Raw genomic sequence first — 23,080 nt, forward strand, 5'->3', positions numbered from 1 at the left:
TAGAGTAACCAACTAGAGATCATAGAAGATCATTATCCAGATGCTGTGCTATCATTATATTATTGAATGATGATATACATATATATATAAATGATACTATGTATGATATGTGTGTAGGTACATATTATATATAGAGATACCTCATATACACACATACATATACGCGAATGTTTTTGCCTTATACTAAATTTTAATGAATTGTGTTTGCGGCTTCCTTTCTTAAAGGTATGTAGTGTTTGTGTCTTTATCTTAACCTAAAGGTTTACAGCTCATATTGCTATTTACAAAAATGAAAAAAAGTAATTGAGCTAAGCAATTTTATTGCTTACAGTGGTGTTAGAAGGATATCAGCTTTCAGAGTTTATATGTTGTTAAACTGAGCAGGAAAATGCTGACCACAGTGCTGTTCTCATGCAGGTACAAGGCATCTTGATGTTCAGTTTTTGTGCTAAAATGTGACATTTGATATTCTCAGTTTTTTATGATTATTCCGGTTTCTTGCACCATGCAGGTCCCTCACAACCCTCGGTCTGGTTATCTCAGCCCTAGCAGATCAGAGTGCTGGCAAAAACAAGAATAAATTTGTTCCATATCGTGACTCAGTTCTCACTTGGCTGCTCAAAGTAAGCTCCCCACCCCCACCCTTTCTGGCATATTCTTGGTGGTTGGTAGAAAGGAATAGAAAAGTAGACTGTTAATCCTCTTGAGTACCATTTCTTTTACCAGTGTTCAAATTTAAAATCATTAGTCTCTCACATGATAATCATAGATTTAATGAATTAAGCACCCGATTCACCAGAACCTGGAAGCAATGGGATTTGGGGCACACCGAACCACACAGTTGCCTTTGAGATTTTGGGGTGTAGAAGAAGAACCTCGTGCTAATCTGATAGCTGATTGAGTCATAGGAAAGGATTTTCACTGTTTTATAGACTCAGCTGGACTACTCTGTCTTTCTCACAGATTCCTTTTGTTTGGCTGACATTTTGGACCTTGTTTTTCTGATTAACGTCAAGACACTACTCATGATCACATTGGTTTACTTTTAGCTTCTTAATGTTGTTTAAGGGTATAGAATAGAGCACACAGTTATTCATTTGTTAATGATTCAGTATGTATGTGAGAAATGGAAATGAGAAAGAACAAAAGCTATGAAGTGCTATGAGGAGAACGTAAAAAATGTGGGTCCCTCCTTGCCCTCTAATTGCTCAGGGTCTGGTAAGGGAGATAAGATGTGTACACAAAATATTATAACAAGAGTCAGTGATTGCATGAGAGAGATAGTAAGGACTGTAATGGGAGTTTGGTGAAGAGAGAGCCTATTTCCAAGTCTCTTCCAGTCTTCAGGGTTCCCTTTAGTCTATAGAGGCGGTGTGGTGAATTGGATATTGGACTGGGAGCTAGAGGATAGGAAATCCAGTGATAGTTTAACTCTGTATAGAGTTGCCAACCTGGAACAAAATATTTTACTTAATACTCCTTTTTCTTTTCTATTTTTTTAAAATGAAGAAATAATTTTATGAGCCCTGTGTAGTTTTGTGATGAGTTGTTCTCTCATCGATCAAAAATTTACTGAACACCTGTTACTCACTGTGGTAGGGGTTGAGAATGTAAAGATGAGTTAAGCACAGGTTCGCTTAGGAGAAGACACAACTTTTTGGAGGGGAGCTATTTTTAAATTTTATTTTAATTCCAGTATAGTTAACATACCACAGTGTTAGATTAATTTCAGGTGTACAATATAGTGATTCAGCACTTCCATACATCACCTGGTGCTCATCACAAGTGTGTTCCTTAATCCCCATCACTTTTTCACCCATCCCCCCACTTACCTCCCTTTTGGTAACCATCAGTTTGATCTCTATAGTTAAGAGTTGGCTTCTTGATTTGTCTCCCTCTCTCCCTTTTCTTTTTTTTTGTCCCCTTTGCTTGTTTGTTTTATTTCTTAAATTCCACATATGAGTGAGATCATATGGTGTTTGTCTTTCTCTAATTTTGCTTAGCATTATACTCTCTAGCTCCATCCACATCTTTGCAAATGCAAGATTTCATTCCTTTTTATTATGAGTAATATTCCATTGTGTATATATACCTCTTTACATCTGTTGATGGACACTTAGGCTGCTTTTGTAATTTGACTATTCTAAGTAATGCTGTTATAAACATAGGAGTGCATATAACCCTTTGAATTAGTGTTTTTCTATTTTGTGGTAAATACCAGCAGTGGGATTACTGGATTGTAGGGTAGTTCTATTTGTAGCTTTTTGAGGAACCTCCATACTGTTTTCCAGAGTGCACCAGTTTGCATTCCCACCAACAGTGCAAGAGAAATCCTTTTTCTTCATATCCTCACCAACACTTGTTTCTTGTGGTTTTGATTTTAGCCATTTTAACAGGTGTGAGCTGATATCTCATTGTAGTTTTGATTTGTATTTCCCTGATGACGAGTGATGTTGAGCATCTGTCCACGTGTCTGTTGGCCATCCTTATGCCTTTGGAGAAATGTCTGTTCATGTTGTCTGCCCAATTTTTAATTGGATTATTTTGGGTTTTTTGGTGTGGATTTATATAAGTTCTTTATATATTTTGGATACTAACCCTTTATCAGAGAAGTCATTTGCAAACATCTTCTCCCATTCAGTAGGTTGCCTTTCAGCTTTGTTGATTGTTTCCTTCACTGTGCAGAAGCTTTTTATTTTGATGTAGTTCTCATAGTTTGTTTTTGCTTATATTTCCCTTGGCTCAGGAGACATATCTAGAAGGATGCTGCTATGGCTGATGTCACAGACATTTTTGCCTGTTCTCTTCTAGGATTTTTTGTGGTTTCAGGTCTCACATTTAGGTCTTTAATCCATTTTGAGTTTGTTTTTGTGGATGGTGTAAGAAGGTGGTCCAGTTTCATTCTTCTGCGTGTAGCTCTCCAGTTTTCCCAACACCATTTGTTGAAGGAACTTTTTTTTTCCTGTCGCATGTTCTTTCCTGCTTTGTCAGAGATTAATTGACCATATAATTGGGGTTTATTTCTGGGTTCTCTTTTCTATTCTGTTGATCTATGTGTCTGTTTTTGTACCAGTACCATTCTGTTTTGATCACTACAGCTTTGTAATATAACTTGAAATCCAGAATTGTGATGCCTCCATCTTTTGTTTTTCAGAATTGCTTTGGCTATTTGGGGTCTTTTTTGGTTCCATACAAATTTTTGGATTGTTTGTTCTGTGAAAAATGTTGTTGGTATTTTGGCAGGGATTGCATTAAATGTGTACATTTCTTTAGGTAGTATAGACATTTTAACAATATTTGTTCTTCCAAGGTGACACAACTTTGACTTAATCCATGACATGTTTGTAAAGGATTGGGTTTTCTCCTAGTTTCTACTCTCTCAAAGGGTTACTGGTATTCAACTTTACTTTCTAAAACTCTACATACCATTTGAGCATGCTTTATTAAGTGAAATGGCCACAGTAGAAAATCAGGTGGAGTACTTCCTTTGGCCAAATGCAAAAAAATTAGAAATTTAAAACAAAAGGGTAAACAAACAAAATTTGATAATTAAAAACCACTTGTGGATAACTCTTGAATTTAAGGGGTATTACAAAACATTTCATTACCAGGAAATAATTGTGCTGGTCTTCATGTGTCAGTAATTAACCTTGAAATCTCATTTGTTTAATTTCCAGAAGGAATTTCGATAAGATACTTATTTCTTCCTCAGACTTCCCACAGAAACGTTTCCTGATCATTCATCATATTCCCTAGATGTGCCTGATTTAAAAGGCATAATACACACTGTTCTGTTGTTTCAGTTAGTCCTGTTATGTTCTGTTATTACCTCAGTCCATTTAAGCAAACACTAGGAGATATCTTTTATCAAATTAATTCACAGACTTAAAATGGCCCAACTAGTTATTGAGTATCCATTCCATAGGCTGGAGGCCAGAAGAATCAAGTACCATGCAAAGTGCCTCATGTAGGTAATCTCATTTACTTCTCTGAAGGCAAATGATAGTGTTCCCATTTTATAGATGTGACAGTGTTCGCAAAAACACGATTGGAATCAGGGCTGACCTCGGTGTCCATCTTCTTGTCCTTAGGCTACTTATTGTACATCTTGCCAGAGGTCACTTTTCTTTAGGAGAAGCACTTTAGTATTACCAAATGTTAATAGAAACTTGTGAAAATACTTGAACTGAGGAACAGACCTAACATTTTAAAAACTCACTTTATCTTCTGTTCAGTAAAATTAGGTTGTAATTGTAACCTCTGTGTGTTAATTCTTAGGCTAAAAAAAAAAAAAATGAAGTTTTCTTGATTTTTGTCATACTTTTTACTTAAAAAACATACGACCTTCCACAAGTGGGGCAGTTTTACAAAACTTATTCCAATGTTTAAACAGTTTTTCCAAAGACCTCTCAGAATCCGTTGATACACAAATCATTCTCTGAAGTGGCTTTTATGTTTCTTTTGCTCTCTCCTTCTTTAATTCTAAATTAGTCTAACTCTCCCCAATCCTTGTTCGATTTTATATAATTCTAGTATCCTCCAACATAACTATCATTGAACTCATAAAATTGCTCATAAGGTTTGCAGTTTCTTTTAAAAGTGTTTTTACATTGTGTTTGCATTATGATTACACGTGTTAGGCTCTTGATATTTACAACTGGGAGTCAGAGAAAATGACTGTCCTTGGTGGTTTGGTGGGGGATAGATTCATGAGTGCTCTTCTCGCTCTTCTCGCTCTTCTCTTGGTGTGTGGAGTGGTTACTCATTTGGTAAGTGGTCAGTGGAGAACTGTTTCTTATTAAGAGGTTTTTTGCTTCCCTGTGTAACCTTCTAAATATGAGCCTCTTAACATCAAATAATTTCTGGTAATAAATGCTCAAAATAATGAGTATCTTTTGACTTAATCCACCTTATTCCATTGTTACTACCACTTATCTAATGAAAGTGACTTTCATCTTTTGCCTGGATGATTGAAACATCTCCCTCCAGCTTTCCATTCCATTCTTTATAGGAAGTTGTAATTCTTAAAATTGATACTCTTCTTATGATAAAATCCAAATTCTTTAATGACTTGTGACTTACTAGGCCTTCAGTAATCTGACCCCTCTCTGTTTTTTATTGTTCATCTTGCTCTTACTATGATCAGTTCTATCTAAGTGGTGAGTGTTCTTACTTCTAGGACTTTACTCTTATTCTGTTTGGAACATTCTTCTTCCTCTCTTCAGTCTCTCCTACTTCCCTCCCCACGAGCCTTTATCTGGATGATGCTTATTCATCTTCAGGTCTCAGATGTCACTTTCTCTGAAAGTCATCCCTAACCTTTCAAGACAGGGCTTTCTGCTCGTTCTGTTTTCTATGACCATGCTGTGTTTATTCCTACTCTAGTTCTTACCATAGACTATTTGCTCACCAGTTTCACCCTTTAGATGGTAAACTCTGTGAAGAGCTGAGTGAATGAGTACTTTCAGCTCTGCTCTGAACTAGCGTTATGACCTTTGGTTAAGTCTGTCAGTCTTCCTGGGTCTCAATTTCTCATCTGTAAAATGAAATAATTTCGTTAGAGGACTTCAAGGAGCTCTTTCAGCTTTAAAAAATCCTGCCTTCCAAAATTCAATTTCTTTCCTATGTCCATTTAATTTGCAGTTGCTACATTTGAAACAAAGCTCATCTGATTTGCCTAGTTAAACAATTAAAGTGTAACAAGAAGCTTTATACTTTCTCCTTGAATGAGTGCCAGTTCTTTTGTTGCTGTTTCCTTCTTGCTAATGGCACGGGACCATTTCTGAATATAAGCATATTGTTCCTCGTGCACAAGGGCTTTTAAAATATCAAGTATTTGTCATTTGCCAGGTTTCCTTTCCTCAGCACAAGTTGAAGCACAGTATCTATGCCTTGTCCCGTTGGTCGTTATTGTCACAAATCCCCTTTTGCCCAATAGCATTTGCTGTTCGCGTGGGCTGACAGAATGCCAGTAGTTCTCGAAGGGCAGCACTCCACCCTGGTGCTGCTCGAGTCCGAACTGTAATCTGAGATATTATTCCTGTGATCTTTATATATAACATTGGAATTTCATTAATGTGCATCTTGACATTCTTCTGGAAGTTGCCAAAGCTGGGCACCAACAGTGTGAGATCAGTTTCTAGAAGCAAAGAGGAAAGCAAGCAATCATACAGACTTGGCGGAAGTCGCTTCTGCCTGCTAGAGCCCAGATTACTTATGTCTCCTTCCTTTTCATGTGTTGGAGCATATTTCCTGCAGTGGTAGAATTACTATGTTTTCTGTGGAAAACCAGATTTTCTGTAGTGGATTGTCACATTGTCAATCACCCACACATGTTGTCTGGGATTGTATTGCTCTGTTAGCATTACCTAGGGAATTATTTTGTCTCTGGCAGTAGGACAGAATAACTTGGAAAGCTGTCTAGCCACCTTACTTGTTCCTCAGGTCTGAACTCTGTCTATATTGCTAAGTGTTACTTTGTTACTATGTAATTGTGGGTAGCTGTGGGGGAGTAGAAGTCATATTGGACTTGAAGGTGGAATACCACTGGATTAGAGTACTGTTCAGTTTCCTAGTTCTGGATCTTTAGGCAGAGAATTTGACCTTCTTTGTTAGAACAAACCTCTGGGGGTTTTTTTCATCCGCAAAATAATCCAATTCACAAAAGGCTAAGAGGACTAAGTAAAGTCTGTCCAAAGATTGTGTAAATCACAGATTGCACAAATTTTTGATATGTTGATATTGGAAAAACTTTATATCTCCAAAAGAAAGAATTTTATATCTGTTAATGCTGCCCAGAGTAAAGTTGGCTTTCTTATGACCTGCGACTCCCCATATTGGCCTGTTTGAGTCTTCTCTCTATCTCGAGAATCTATAATTCAGCGATATTCTATTGCTGAAAGAGGGTATTGAGTCTCTTTTTTTGGGTAATTCTTTTCATCTTGGGACAGTATGTTAGTGTATTATTAGTTATCTATTGCTATGTAACAGATTACCCCTAAAACTTAACAGCTAGAAACAACAATCTTTTATTATCTCATAGTTTCCATGGGTCAGGATTCTGGGTGTGGTCTAACCAAGTGGTTCTGGCTGGGGTCTCTCACGTGGCTGCAATCAAAGCGTTACCCGGGGTTGTCAGTGCAAAGTTTGACTGGGGTTGGATCTGCTCACCTAAGTGGTTGTCGGCAGGCTGCAGAAGATCTGTTTCCAAGTTCACTACTGAGGTCTCTTCATAAGGCCACCTCACCGCATGACAGTGGTTTCCCAAGAGTGAGAGAAAACACCTATAATAGAAGCCATGGTCTTTTTATAATCTCATCTCAGAAGTGACATGCCATGACTTCTGCTGTATTCTGTTTCTTAGAGGTAAATCAGATGTCCTGCCTACACTCAAGGAAAGGGGATGGGTACTGAGGTATGAATACCAGGAGGTGGGGATCACTGGGGGCTGAGAGGCTGCCTGCCACAGGTGGAGTACAGACGGCCTTTGGATGGTGAAGCGGAGTGGGGGTGGACTTGATTTCTGGTTTTGTAATTCTGAGTTATATCTAGTTACTTTTTAATGTTCTCCAGTGGAAGTAGTTTTTTAATTTGATGGAGCCCATTCTAAAGCTCATTTCACCAGACCGATCAGTTTTAGCATCGCGAAGATGAGTGTCTTTTCTTTAGCACCCTTGTCTGAACTGTAGAAGTGGTTACGTAGAAGATAAGCTGTTTTCGTAGTTTTTGAAATGCTATCAATGAGGGAATAAAATCAGGTACCTTCAACATATCTTTTGTTTTATAAGACTGTAATTATACCTTATGTTTGAAAAAGTTTGCAAGGTGCTTGGTCGCCTGTAACAGCAACACTTTCTGAGCCATTATTTAGGCTTCTAGAGTTTCCAAGTACATGGCATTATGGAGTAGATTGTTAGTAATCACTCTTTGATCAGATAACAAATAATATCATGATTGTTCAGTTTCTCTCAGGAAGTACATGGCATTATGGAGTAGATTGTAGGTACTCACTCTTTGATCAGATAACAAATAATACCATGATTGTTCAGTTTCTCTAAGGAAGATTTTTAGGCATTTAAGAAATCATTGTTTTTTGAGTAGCCTGCTTAGAACCAGTTGTTATTAAACTGGAATAAATGTAGGCTTCCTTGTATTTCTCTGTCTTTTCTTACAAACCAGATCTCCTTTCTGCGGAAAAGTAGTTTGGCAGAGAAGAAAGAGCATGGGACATGAGTCAGTATATCTGTATTTTAGTACTAGCTTTGTCCTTAAGTACATGTTTGACCTTGGAACGTTCTTTCACCCTATCTGACTTCAACTTCCTCATATCATGTTTTCTTCCAACTTAAAAATCCAACTCACTTTCTTTCTTCATCTAGGACAGTCTTGGGGGTAACAGCAAGACAGCCATGGTGGCCACCGTCAGTCCAGCAGCCGATAACTATGACGAAACCCTCTCAACTCTGCGGTATGCAGATCGCGCCAAGAACATCGTGAACCATGCTGTGGTGAATGAGGATCCTAATGCACGAATTATCCGGGATCTCCGGGAAGAAGTAGAAAAGCTCCGAGAACAGCTAACCAAAGCAGAGGTATAAAGCACAGCCAAGCCACACTTTATGGGTCTAGGAAAAGCTAGAATTTGAATTTTCTTCCCCGTAGCTGTAGGATACAGATAAGTACTCCACTTAGAATTTTTGAGTTTCCTATAGGAAGAGAAATTTGAGGTGAGTGATAAGTAAAGACAGACAGATGGTCATAGTTGAAATTTAGAGAGTTTTTACAGGTGTGAAAGGATTGAACAGGAGGACAGAGTAAAGGGAATTGAGAAAATGTTTCTTTCCACGGTGTAGGTATAACTAAGAATAAAGGAGAGAGGGAGAGAGGTGTTTGAAACAGTGTATGCAATTAGTGGGGAAAATGATGGAGAGTGGGCATAGACTGACTGGGAGAGGACTCAGGCAGGTTTTTGTAGTATCATCTGTTCACTGGTTGAAGGCAGAATGGAAATCTGAAGGAGTTCTTCCACATCTTAATGATCTAGTTTTTCCATGTCATGGCTTAATTCTGTTTGTAGAAGAAATATTTTATAGCAAAAATACCCATCTATTTAGGGGCTCTTGGGTGATGCAGTCTTTGGTAAAGTGTCTGACTCTTGGTTTCAGTTCAGGGTCGTGGGATCGAGCTCCATGTCGGGCTCAGCGTTCAGTGGGGAATTGGCTTCAGATTTTCTCTCCCTCTGCCCTTCCCACTCATGCTCTCTCGCTCTCTCTTTCAAATAAATAAAGCAATCTTAAAAAAAAAAAAGGAATACCCATCTATTTAGAGGTGCTCTATTTCCACTACCCTTTGTAGATTCTGTATGGTGTTTATGTTCCATTACTGAACTTGAAACCTATACAGTTCTAACCTACAACCAAATGCTCATCCTCTTTTCAAAGGTGAAATAAAATACCAGATTCACGATCTCTAGTTTAATTAGCATTCTGTTCCCATGACTTCCCAGCACTGTGGGACTCTTTCCTGGGGTTGGGACCATAGCCCTTTTCTTTCTTATAACCTGTTTTCTGGTAGTAAGTTAGTAAAATACATGGTCAAAACAATTATCTTTTTTTTTTATTTTTGCCGTTGAAATTTATCCTGTTTTTACAAGGATAATTTTATAGTTCATCAAGATTCTTTGAAATTTTGTTTCCATCTTCTGGTATTAATAACACCATTCAGTTTGCAACATGTACAGCTTTCGTTTGTATGTACTTGAATCAATACCCGAAGTCATCAGTAGAGACTAGAATGAAGCCAGCATATGAGTCTAGATGTATGACCTATTGGGATTTCAAAATAAGCCCTTGAGAGCTTGAACTTTCTGTCTTCCTAAATGTAATTAGATCTTTGCAGTGACAGTTGGAGGAAAGCAGTGAAGTCTTCCTTTCAAGCCCACCATGGGTAACTGAATGAGCTTGTCGCGTGCATACAGACTAGAGGCTATGTGTCAGTGGCATTCATCGTTCTGTCTTCGGTAGATCAGAGACCTCGGCGGATTGTAGAGCTGAGAGAAGGCAGATTGTTACTTTTATCCTCTGGATTTAGTTCATGCTCTCTTCAGGGCATGGCGCAGACATTTCATGAAATAAACATTTTCTTGTAGGCAATGAAATCTCCAGAACTGAAAGACCGGCTAGAAGAATCAGAGAAGCTAATCCAGGAAATGACTGTGACCTGGGAGGAGAAACTAAGGAAAACCGAGGAGATTGCACAGGTTCGTGCTTCCTGATTAAAGCGAGAGAAAGTTCGTGGCAGTTTGTGCAATGCAACTCAATGTTTATTTCTAGTTCCTTTTTTGATTTTTAGCTTTGAAGATGGCAAATCTAGCCCCACTAATAAGAACCTAGATCCACGAGTCTATATATATATATTTTTAAAGATTTTATTTATTTATTTGACAGAGATAGAGACAGCCAGCGAGAGAGGGAACACAAGCAGGGGGAGCGGGAGAGGAAGAAGCAGGCTCATAGCTGAGGAGCCCGATATGGGGCTCGATCCCATAACGCCAGGATCACTCCCTGAGCCGAAGGCAGACGCCCAACCGCTGTGCCACCCAGGCGCCCCCCCAAGAGTCTATATTTTAAAAGTTAATTTGAAGGATAAAGAAGACATAATTATAGTTAATAGTTCATTATGTAAGAAATATTTTTAGGGTCATAAACATTTTTTAAATGAAGTAACTGCTATGTAGCCTCTGACTCTGAACCCCCAATTCTATTAAATGCTTTGCAGTCCTAAGGAACTTACCCAAACTACAAAATTATTAGTGGTAGATATTAGGCTATAAGCCTCTGGCTTCATTATCACAACTCAATAAGATAAAATACCTAAATCTGAGCTGACTATCTCTTATGTTTAGAATACTTAATACAGATAGAATTGTAAAATTTTTAGGGTGGGAACATTAGGATTTGGAAAGAATCCTAAATGTCCAGTCGTCTACTTAGTAAAAGACTGACTCCATGGCATTCTTGTTAGATGGGTATTCAGCCTCTGTTTTAGAAATACACGTGGTATTTCTAAAGATGTGGAGGCCAGTACCCCGTCGAGCAGTCTTTTTATGATTGGACAGGTCTGACGACTCTAATAGTAGCTATTTAATCGAAATCTTTTATTCTTTTATTTCTGCTCATGGTCCTTAGTTTGTTCTTCCAAAGCTAAGAGAATGGGTACAATAACTGAGAGTAATAATAATAGCAAATATTTATTGCATACACTGTGTTGGGCCCTATGCTAAGTGCTTTTAAATACAGTATTTTATATAATCCCCCCCAGTAGCCCTATAAGACAGGGATAGTCATTACCCAGATATTTAAGGCAACCTCTGCCTTCTTCCCCTCCTTTTGTAAAGTTAAAAATCTCTAGTGTTTTCAACTGTTCCTCCTATTAGTAAATATATAGAACTTGCTACTTTTGTCACCCAGCAGGTTCCATCTTTAAATGTGCTGTCCAGAATCAATCTACATATCAGATGTTGTAGGATGGTACTACTATTATGTAGCATAAAGGGGATGTTATATTAGTGCAGACTAATTTTTAAATATTTTTTATTATAATCATTTTCAAAAATAGATAAAAACAAGAGAAGAGTATAATGGATCCACATGTGGCCTCATCCAGTTTCATTGAAGATCAGCATATGACCAATCTTGTTTTATATGTATCCCTACACTAGGTTGTTTTAATGCATTTCTTTCAAACTACAGAGAAGAGAATATTCCAGTGTGTGAACTTTATTTCTCATTACATATTTCACTTTTTGTTTTTCATAAATTATAAGTCATTCTAATAATTATCCAGTTTAGAACTAATATGTGTGAGCCTTTTTGAGCTACTCGAAAAGTAAACATTGATTTTGAAGTGCTATTGTATTTGAGTTGCTTTGCTGATACAAGGCAGGGTGGGTCTAAGTGAAATTGCGATGCTAATGCTGGTGAATCTTATCGTTAGCATCTTTCCTTACCTAACTGTTCTCTTCCTCTGTCAGATGTCCCTTTGGAGGACTGTGCCTGATTTTATCCAACACCTCTTTTAACACCTTATCTTTGCGAGCTCCCAGGCTTCCGTGCTGCTGAGCTTGCTTTTCCTCTCTCATGGAAAAAGACCTGGTCTGTTGGTCATTGGCCTTTCTTTCAAAAGAGGCTAGCATTTCCCAAAATGTAGTTCTGGCAATATAGCCACCAATTGTTAATAAGTCTTCTGTAAAGAAAAATGGTCCACGGTCAGATAATTTTGGGATGGGATCCCTAAAAGTAGCAAAATCCTCAGGCTTTAATTTAATTGTATTGCAAACTTGCTATGTGGTCCTAGTTAAATGACTTAGCTTGTCTTGTCTTTCCTCAGAATAAAGGCTTTTGGTGGCCGTGACTCATTACCACTTGCTATTTATATATAGTCAAAGACACCCTGCTCTGCCCCAATTCATATACCTTAATCCTAGAGTATTGGTTGCAGAAGTCAGGTGTATCCCCTCATATACATACACTTGTATATCATGTGGATTCAGAGACAGGTAGGCACAAAAAAGAAAGGTTCATATACTTGTGAAAATGGTACTTGAATGCATATGCAAGTTTTATTTTGACATTCACCAAGACTGACGTTTTGAGTGCTCACTGTGTGTTATGTACTGTGCTCGGTGCTAGGAATTCACAGCAGATAGATATCCATGCCCTCATAGAGAAATGGTCAAGTAAACAAGTATGAGTTACCAGGTATGAGAACAAGTATGCTTCAGACAGAAGAAACAGGTGTAAAATCTCTTAAGCTAAGGAGAGCATTCTTGACCCTTTCAGGGACCTGGAAGAGTTCCATATAACTACAGCACAGGCTTTGAGAATAGGAATGATAAGACGTGAAGATGGAGAGGAAACAGGCCAGATCGAAGGGCCTTGTGGACTTTGTTGAGGGAGTTTGGCCTTTATCCTGGCTGGGGAGTCACTGAGGCTATCAAGCGGGAGAGTGTATTTAAAATTTGGCCTTTTGGAAAGATCATAGTTAGTAGAACACCTTTGCTCATATATACAGAATTAAATGAGAAAGACAAATTGAAGACGTTAGGTATTTTCAAGAATGAAAATTGAGAACTCAGTAGTATACTTGGTTGCTATTGGTAATGGTTTTACTTCTCAAAATAAAGTTTTAATTAATAAGATAAAATAACATTATATAATTTGGAGAGAGAAAAAAGGCAATAGTCTATAATACCATGTCCTAAGATAACATATTTGAATCCTAAAGTTATTTAATAATTATTCCAATGTACGACCTTTTATATCTTGCTGTGTCAATAGTTATGGAATTAATACTTCTCTAATGCATTTACAGGAGCGACAGAAACAGCTTGAGAGTCTTGGAATATCTCTTCAATCTTCTGGGATTAAAGTTGGGGATGATAAATGCTTCCTTGTTAATCTGAATGCTGATCCGGCTCTGAATGAACTTCTGGTTTACTATTTAAAGGTGAGGTAACAGGCTTTGCTACTACTTCCTGCCACAATATAGAACAGTATTTCATGGTATTTTTTTTTTAACTTGGAGAACCATCCTTATTCCAAAATAATGAGAATTAGCATATTATTTTTATTTGAATAAGCTGAAGTGTAGAAAATCTTGAGTTTCTGGGATTAGTTTCCCTTTTTACTTTATTTATTTTTAAGATTTATTTATTTATTATTTTAGAGAGAGAGAGAGAGAGTGGGACTGGGGAAGGGGGCAGAGAGAGAGGGAGAGAGAGAATCTCCAGCAGACTCCCTGCTGACACAGAGGCTGACATGGGGCTCCATCCCACGACCCTGAGATCATGACCTGAGCCGAAACCAAGAGTCTCACCTCAACCAGCTGAGCCACCCAGGCACCCCCAGGATTAGTTTCCCTTTTTAGTCTTCGAGTGATGTAATTCAACCTGGTAATAGAAAAAAATAACACTCTGTTGTTATTTCCAAGAAATTAAGTAACTTTAGCTACTATTATTGACTGTGATTTATACCCGGGAGTTAAGTAGATAACTTTAAAGCTTAAAGAAAGACTTTAAAAACTAAATGATTTATTAGTAGACTAAAGATTTTGTGGTTTATATGAAGCACACCTTTTTGTGAGTGGTTAGATTACAAGACGAAATGTTTAAAGAAAGTGCAACCACTTACTATGAATTTTGTGTTTCCAGTAATTTAGGAAAATTTTACAAATTGTATCATCAACTTATAAAAAAAAGAATAGGTCACTTAGAGACAGAGGGTCCGAGTACAGAACAGAAAAAAACCCAAATAGTGATGTACCTTGAAATCTGTAAATTGTGGCACATATCCGGGAGACGAGACAACTTTAGAATGAGCGGGAATCCTGAGCCACTACAGAAATTATGAGGAGCTCACAATCGCCTTGTCATGCCCTGAGCGTAAGTGAATTAGGTAGTGGACTATATGATTCTGACATGTGGTTAATAAATACTAGTAGGAAAATTTTCCCCCCTTACAATATAGGCGCTATATATGTAGATTTAACTAAGGTGACTAGGAAGTTAAAGTTAATGAGCTGGTAAAGTGGGAAACTGCTTTAAAGTTAAAAAAAACATGTGGCTTCATTTCTAAGGAGACTAAAGACATTTCTCACGACGCATTGGCTAGTTTCCCAGTTTTTATCAGAGATATCCTGGCATAATTGATTTGTGTTATTTTGATAAAGCCCCTTTATTAATGAGTATCTGATACCACGTTTTATTATGCTATGAATTAAATCGTGTTTTTGATACATACAGCATGTGTGTGCTCTCAGATGTGGTGCTTGAGTGGGAGCAACCTGAGAGTAGCAGGGAGATGACCCCTGCTTTTGTCTGGTGCACTGCTTAACGGATGTGTGATCTCGAGTCCATTGCCCCCTGCAGTCTACAGATTCCTCTTCTATAAATGGATGCTTTGTCTGGCTACCTCACAGTGTTCCTGTGAGGACTAAATGAGATTTGATATATACAAGCACTTTGTAAACAAAAGCACTATACAAATATGAAATATTCCACATTTCTTATTTGATACTTTGTGTGGTACCTTACGTATATTAGTCTTATTTATTGAAAAAAAAAGTGTAAATGATCACATCACGTACTGCGTTTCCTTTTTTTTTTTTTTTTTAAAGATTTTATTTATTTTTTTGACAGAGATAGAGACAGCCAGCGAGAGAGGGAACACAAGCAGGGGGAGTGGGAGAGGAAGAAGCAGACTCATAGCGGAGGAGCCTGATGTGGGGCTCGATCCCACAATGCCAGGATCACGCCCTGAGCCGAAGACAGACGCTTAACCGCTGTGCCACCCAGGCGCCCCAACGTACTGCGTTTCTTAATGATGGTGGCAGCATTTTGTGTTAGGGTGTCAGCTGTGGATATTCATATGGTTTAGGAGTGATGCAGTATAGAATAAGACTCAAATCTTCTGCCCTTTTTATGTCTCAGAACTCTGAATTCTTTTTCTTTCTGATGTGATGAAGTTCAAATTGGAACACACAAACACATACGCCCAACAAGAAAAAACCTGATTCATATCTGTTCCTTAACTAAAAAATTAAACAAAGAAACTATTTAAAGACTTTTGGAGAGTAGTCAAAATATTTCTGGTCATCTTGTGTGGAGGTGTCCAGATTCTGTTTCAGACTGTGTGGTCAACCCTGTTTTGGCAGAGTTTGAGGCAGTGTTGATTTCTTCACTGCCCAAGCTAACCCCACGACAAAAGCATATTCATGACCAAGCACATTCAGAAGGATGATCTCAGTCCAAGAACAGTTTTTTGCTTCAGTAAAGTGATACCATGATGTGGGAAGCAGGAATTTGGAGGCTGAGCGTTTTTTTGTTTTGTTTCGTTTTTGTTTTTTTTCTTGCCTTCGAATTCTGAAATCAATTTAGATGCTGGGCAGATGACTTCACATCTCTGGGTAGTTTTCAGCACCCCATCTATAAAAGGAGGGCACTGGATTAAATGATCTCTAATGTTTTTTCTAGTTCCAAGTGGTGTGAGTCTCTTCCAGAACAGAATCCTCCATTTATTTGTTTAGTCTGGAACTGGCAGAGGCAGGGTATGGTGGCCAAACCGTAGATGGAACATAACTCCCAAGACGATTTTGTATCTAATTTGCATGCACGGGCAGTCCTTGAGTTGCATGGTTCCAACACACACAAATTCCAGTTACCACAATTTAGTAAATAATGTTGATGCCACTGGTGTTCGTGAGGTGGTACATATGCAGCCAGAGAAACGTAGTGAGGGTGAACTTATTGATGTAAGTCATGAAAGTGTGACGAGAAGGATGAAGATGTCCCAAAGGGAGTGAGTGACACCAGAGAACACTTCCCGTTGAAGGAGCTCTTGGAGATACTTTGCAGCATCTGGAGCACAGAGGTTAAAATGGCAGATGCTTAGGAAGGAGTATCACAGTTCGCCAAGGCACAGAAAATAGGCTCACTCCGTATTGTAAGTTATATATAGAGAGAAGAAAGAGACAAGTAGTGTTCAAACTACTCTTGATAAGTTTTTTGCAAAGAAAATGTTTAAGTTTCAATGTGCCTAATATTCTGAACTACAGTATACTAAATAGTTTTACTATTTTTTCCTTATACATTGTAACAGAGAATTCTTAATGTTTTTACAGACATTTAAAAAAGTCATGGAATAATTGCAGTTTTCCCCGTTGATTATTAAGATCTCTTTGCAAAGTTATTTTTACAGTTCTGTGTTCTCGTGCAAAGCAAGGCCTGCCTGTGATTCTGCGGTAGTCTTGGAGACTTCTACCCAGTGCCGGCCAAGCTTCTAGAGGGAAGAACTGCTTCCCCCACCTTAAAAACACGATGCTAGTAATACACGTTGTTTTCTGAAGAGTTTTATAAACACATATTAGAAAAAGAGGGGGGATTTGTGCCCAGATTCCAACATGCAGAGATGACTGCACTTAATATGTAATAGTTTTATCTGTATCCTCTGGATCTATTCCTATATGTATGTCTATAGACTTAGAGTGATATATATTTTTACATTACAGAAATGGGATCATAGTGTGATTGATTGTAAGCACGCCTTTGAATTACCCACCAAATCTTTCAGGTGGGCTTTTTGCTTATGCAGTTCTGGATCTACTCTTTTCACAAGTCAGCTGTGGATAGCCCGGGAAACAAGGCTGATTCTGAAGGATTTGGGGCAGATTCTACATATACACACTCAGTAAGGATTCATACCTTGATAAGTGATTCAGCAGCAGCTCTAAAACACATGTTAATCCTATAGCATAGCTCCCATCGAAAGTAAACCACCTGTTGTCCTCTTGGCCAGTATTCAGTCACTGACTAAGGGGCCCAGCATGGCAGAGGCAGCAGCCAGTCTGTTTGTGGAGCTGTGGGTTAGGCTTCAAGGACCCCAAGATGAATAAGACACTGTTAGGGCACATTAGGAGTTCTTGGGTCAGCAGCAGTTGGACTCCTGTGGTGTAGTACTTAAAATCGCAAAAGATGGACAGATACGTTCCTGCCTTTTTCACCTCCATTCCAAAACAGCTGTCTTCAGAGTCTTGGTTCTGTTAAGCCAGCATGACTTCTTTATTAAAGAATTTTGATTATTTAGATATGTGAGGAGTAACAAGTACTTTTCTGCTTAGTGCCTCTGGTACTCGCTTACCTTTTCCTTCAGAAATTATCTGAGAAGGCTGGCTGAGGAACCTCACAGGCTTTACTGATATGCCACTTTTCCTTTTTGCAGGCTCAGAAAGGCTTGCCCTGTGAAATATGTCACTAGTGGACAAGTCCTATCCTCCCTCCTTTCACCTCCCCCTGCCCCTCTCTGTGTCTTTCTCTCTTTCTTTTAGGACTTAGTTGATCAAAGGGAGGTTCTTAAAAGAGCCACATGAATAGTTGGTTTATAAAGGAAGCAAGGTACAATAAATTCATAGAATAGTTAACTAATCATCTCCAGTGAAATTAAATTTAAATGGATGAAGAAAGGTTAAAAAGCCATTTCTAGCCTTTGATTATTTCCGAGATTTTTAAATCTAGTATTTCATATTTGTTAAAGCTTTCCTGAAAACTAGTATGCTTTAAGAATCATTATATCTAGGGGCACCTGGGGGGCGCAGTTGGTTGGGCTTCCAACTCTTGGTTTCAGCTCAGGCTGTGATCTAGGCGTTGTGGGATCAAACCCCGTGGCCCGTGTTGGTCCCTATGCTCGCTGTAGAGTCCGCTTGAGACTCTCTCTCTCCCTCTGCCCCTCTCCCCCTGGTGCACACCTGCGCCTCTAAAACAAATCTTTTAAAAGAAGAATCTCTCTAAACAAATCTTTTAAAAGAAGAATCATTATATCCATATACCACATAGAGACTGAAAAGCCACCCCTGATTAACTTTATCTTATTTTGATTACCTTGTACTTTCATAGCACTTACTTGTTAGATAAACCTCTATGCCAACCTATAAGTTTATTTTTTTCCTCATCAGTATTTTTACTGCAGTGCTTGGAGCACAATAGGAGAAATTTGTCGAAAAGCTTATTGTCCAGCTTGTTTAAACATCAAACAGTCAGGGGCGCCTGGGTGGCACAGTGGTTAAGCGTCTGCCTTCGGCTCAGGGCGTGATCCCAGCGTTATGGGATTGAGCCCCACATCAGGCTCCTCCGCTGGGAGCCTGCTTCTTCCTCTCCCACTCCCATTGCTTGTGTTCCCTCTCTCGCTGGCTGTCTCTGTCTCTGTCGAATAAATAAATAAAATCTTTAAAAAAAAAAACATCAAACAGTCAGGCTTTGGCAGATTGAGCTTTTAGAGCTCAGTGGTTGAGATTCTGGCGAATCATCATCCAAATCAGAATAGATTATAACCTCAAATGAGAGATTTAAGTTGTTGCTGAGATCGTAAGCACCATAATTGGGACTTTGTCTCTCTTTTATCTCTAGTGACTCGATGCCGAGCTCATAGTAGGTGTTCAGTATAATATTTGTTGAAAAAATGAAGTTTTCCTTCTAGAATTTGAATTAGACCTTAGCGTGTTTGTGTGAATATCTCGTCTCCAGTAATTTTTAATTCAGTCTGTGACCAGATACTTAGCATCCACCATGTATCATGTACTGTGCTCATTGTTGGAGAAGATGCAGGAGTCCTATAAAGGTTGCTGTCTAAATAAAGGGAAAAAAACCATTTGTGCAACAGGTAGTAAAATGTGATACCCACTCAGAATGTAATCAGGGTTCAGATAAGGGAGAAGTCAGTGTCGCCTAATGGTGAAACTTTCAAGTAGAAGATGAAACTAGACCTAGGTATTGAAAGACATTCTCATTTAGATGAAGGGAAGAGGAAGTGTTTCAGGCAAAGAGAACAAGAGCAAGTGCACAGATGTGGGCCTGATCCTATGTGCGGTTGGAGATGGTAGTAGGAAATGGTTCTGCACTCAGACTCCAACCTGGAATATATAACTCAGGGCTTACCTCCACCTCCACCAAAGTCACTATTAGGACTTCTTCTAGAATTTCTTACAGGTAGAGAAATGGGATTATACATGGAAATGGCCTAAGCCAATGCTTTGGGGATTTTTTCTTTTTTAGGTGGCCTTGGGCCCTTTTTCTCTGTAGACTTTTTTTTTTTTTTTTTAAGATTTTATTATTTTTAAGTAATCTCTACACCTGATGTGGGGCTTGAACTCACAACCCTGAGATAGAGAGTCACATGATCCTCCCAACTGAACCAGCCAGGCATTCCTCTCTTTAGACATTTTTTCCCTCCTTTTGGAATCTCTCTCCAGCATGGAGTTAGTGTTTTAAAGACAGGGTGGGAAGAACCAAAGTGGGGAATGGAGACAGGCATGGAATAGATTCTTTAGGCCTGCTACTGAACATCATAAAGTATTACTTGCGGTATCTACACAGTTAAGTCTTGTTCTGCAGATTAGAAAAGTATGGGGATTGGCCAGGAAACCTCAGCCAGTAGTGAAGAGTAAAGGTTTATGTGGAATGTCCTCTGTATTATTTACACTCCTTGGGGATTGAATAGGATACCATGGGACAGCTCTGGATCCCAGCTCTTTGTTTCCTTAGAAACACCACTGCAATATAGTTGAGTGAAGAAACCCCCAGAAAAGGGGAAATGAAAATACTAGTGGGGAAGGGCCCTTTTTATGAGGTTGAGGTCCCAGAAGAGGTGAGAAGCACTGGGACCCACAACATAATTAGAACAGTTAGCAGCAAAGAAGAGGAGAGAATCGTCTTCTTTTGAGTCTGAAGGGAAATGATTGTTCATTTGTTTTTCTTTTATATTTATTTAATGCTTAACTGGGCCAGGCCTGTGTTAAGTGCTTGGATTAGAGTGGAGAGTGGGTCAAGCTGTTCTCTGCTTTTTTCCATGCTAGCTGTGGAGATAGATACTGAGCCCACCGACAGTCAGTGCTATGTAAAGAATTGAAATAGGTGAGTGATGGGGTGGTTATTTCTGATTATCAGTTCGGGATATATCTCTCTGAAAATGTGCCCTTTAAGGGTGAGATAGAAATGATAAGAAACTACCAATATCAAGGGGCGGGGGGAATGTTTCAGACCAGGGAAACCGCCAGCGCTCAAGGGACAGATAAAAGGCCACTGTGGCCTTATCTTTCCAGGAGAAGGGGGAGTGGCAGGAGCTAGGATGGAGAGGTAGGCGGGGTCACATCACAGTGTTTTTTGTAAGCCTGGATAAGAATTTGGACTTCATTAGAAGTTCAAAGGGAAGCCACTAGAGGATTTTAAATAGGGAGATCACATGATCAGCTCTTGTGCTGGTAGTGGATGGGGTTGGGGGATTAGGATTAGAAGTGGAGGAAGTAGCAGGAGGTTCATGTATTCACCCCAGGAACAGAGCAAGGTGTGATAGTAGAGGTAGATAGTAGAGGGGAAAATAAGCTGATTCTGGATATGTTGTGGAAGGACAGCCTATCGGGATGTTCTGATTGACATGGGCCCAGGGGTTGGCTGGTGAAGGAAAGAGAGGACTCAGTAGCATCTAAGCTTTTTAGCAGACTAACTGGGTGGTGGCAATAACCACTATTAATGGCGAAGAGAATAGATTCATTGGGTTGGGGTTGGGTGAGCAAAAGTTCTGCTTTGGTCTTTTCACTTTGAAATGTCTTTAGACACTCAGATGCCATTTATAATGACATTTAGACACTTTGAAATGGCTTTAAGGAGGGTACCTGGGTGGCTCAGTCGTTTGAGCAGCCGGCTCTTGGTTTTGGCTCAGGTCATGACCTCAGGGTCTTGAGATCGAGCCTGATGGCTCTGCGCTCAGGGCGGAGACTGCCTGAAATTCCCCATCCCTCCCCCCACCCTCCTCCAACTCAGGAGTGCGCTCTCTCACTGAAATAAATAAATAAGCACACACACACACACACACACACACACACACACACACATAAATAAATAAATAATCTTTAAAAAAAAGAAATGTCTTTAAGCATCCAAGTAGGCAAGAAATAATGGTTAATGAGACTAGAATAGTGGTAGTGGAGGCAGGAAAATAATGGAACTGAAGCCTGTAGTTTCTGGTTGGTGATTTAATTTATATAAAGACAGTGTTGCCCTCAGGTGGGGTCTGAGGACCCCCTCGAGGGGGTCCTGCAGGATCAGCCAAGAAGGTCCTTCCTTGCCTTCTTGCAGGATAGAAATCAAATGCGGGCCTAGAGGAAGAGAGAGCAGAGTTTACTGAAGACATAGAGTGCAGATACAGACAGAGCATCTGGGAGACATGGAAAGCAAAGGAGAGTGAGTCTCTTCTTTGCTTGGGGCCTGGGATTTTTATTGAGAATTGTGTCTTCTCAGGCATCCCGGAACAGAGAGGAGTGTTTAGGTATCCTCCATAAGCCACTTATGCCCTGGAGCCAGAGGGCTTGGTGAGTCAGTGGACTTGGTCACTCCTTAGATGGTATTTATTGTGCTGGAAGACTCCAAAGAAATCATTAACTCCTTGACCTTTACAAGGAAAACATACATTATTTGTTCTATAAGGTGTGTGTCTGGGTGGGTATAGGCCTTTGCAAGAATAGAAGCAGGAAAAGGAGCAAAAACAGCAGTTTTTCATGGGGTCCCTTTAGTTTCCCTGTTTCAACAGTATTTAAAACCCATGCAACTGGATGAAGTAACTGGGTGAAGTCATCATGATCAGGGGTCAGCAACTACTTCCACCGGCCAAATCTCCTTCTCTGCCTGCTTCTCTATGGCCTGGGAGCTAAGAATGGTTTCTATATTTTTTAAATGGTTGAAAAAAAATTAGAAGAACCACAATATTTCAGACACGTGAAAATTATATGCAGTTCAAATTTCAGTGCTCATAAATAAAGTTTTATTGGAAAGTAGCCACACTTGTTCATTTGTGTGTGGTCTGTTTTCACACTACTAGGCAGAGTTGGGTGGTTGCATGTGGCTTGCAGAGCCTAACATAGTTTTTATCTGACCGCAGATCTAGGTGTATGGAGGGAGGAGGTGGCTTAGGGACACATCCAGCTGTTATCAATGTTTAGTTATGTACCGGTAGTCAAGTGTTGAAGTGCATACGAGGGAGCATGATTTTTATATCTGCTTTCTCAGCTGCCCAGCAAGGCTGGTGATTGGGGCTTCAAGAATTGAACAGTTGTGACTACAGTAAGAACACATCCATCATATCTTCTGTGAGGATTAGGGAGACCACGGGATTCATAAAGTAATTTTAATCTTTTCAGACTTGTTAGATTTGAATAGCTTTTTGTCTTTGTAGTTGACCATCTTGATTGAGACCAGGTAAGTGATGTACAACTAGGTAGCTGTAGTTTTCAGACGAGTAGTTTCGGTGCATTATTGACACGTGTCTCATGCTCTGAGAGTAGTATAAAATATTTTGAATCAAGATTGCAATGGAAAATAATGTAGTATAGACCTTGATATAAAACTACAGCTTTAGGTTTAAAAGGTAAAACTCAACTCAGTGCATTATTCCTTATAAGGAATTATACCTTGTAGAATATATTTTAGAGAAAGCCAGAAATTCCCCCTTACCCCATTCCGTTTGCTTCAAAAACCTTCTAG

The 23,080-nt window shown here is 39.2% G+C and overlaps 1 protein-coding gene across 2 annotated transcripts in view; it reads left to right on the top strand.

Annotated features, from left to right (window-relative positions):
• The window catches only part of KIF13B (kinesin family member 13B), a 193,682-nt gene that overhangs the window by 81,416 nt on the left and 89,186 nt on the right, over positions 1 to 23,080 (top strand). For both annotated transcript variants that reach the window (XM_026518909.4, XM_026518910.4), the window contains exons 10-13: positions 512 to 623; positions 8,379 to 8,591; positions 10,148 to 10,258; positions 13,372 to 13,506. In XM_026518909.4, coding sequence (XP_026374694.1) covers positions 512 to 623; positions 8,379 to 8,591; positions 10,148 to 10,258; positions 13,372 to 13,506 — 571 coding nt within the window. The remainder of the gene's footprint in view (positions 1 to 511; positions 624 to 8,378; positions 8,592 to 10,147; positions 10,259 to 13,371; positions 13,507 to 23,080) is intronic.

The sequence above is a fragment of the Ursus arctos genome, unplaced genomic scaffold, assembly GCF_023065955.2.
Source record: "Ursus arctos isolate Adak ecotype North America unplaced genomic scaffold, UrsArc2.0 scaffold_11, whole genome shotgun sequence".
NCBI classification, from domain to species: Eukaryota; Metazoa; Chordata; class Mammalia; order Carnivora; family Ursidae; genus Ursus; species Ursus arctos.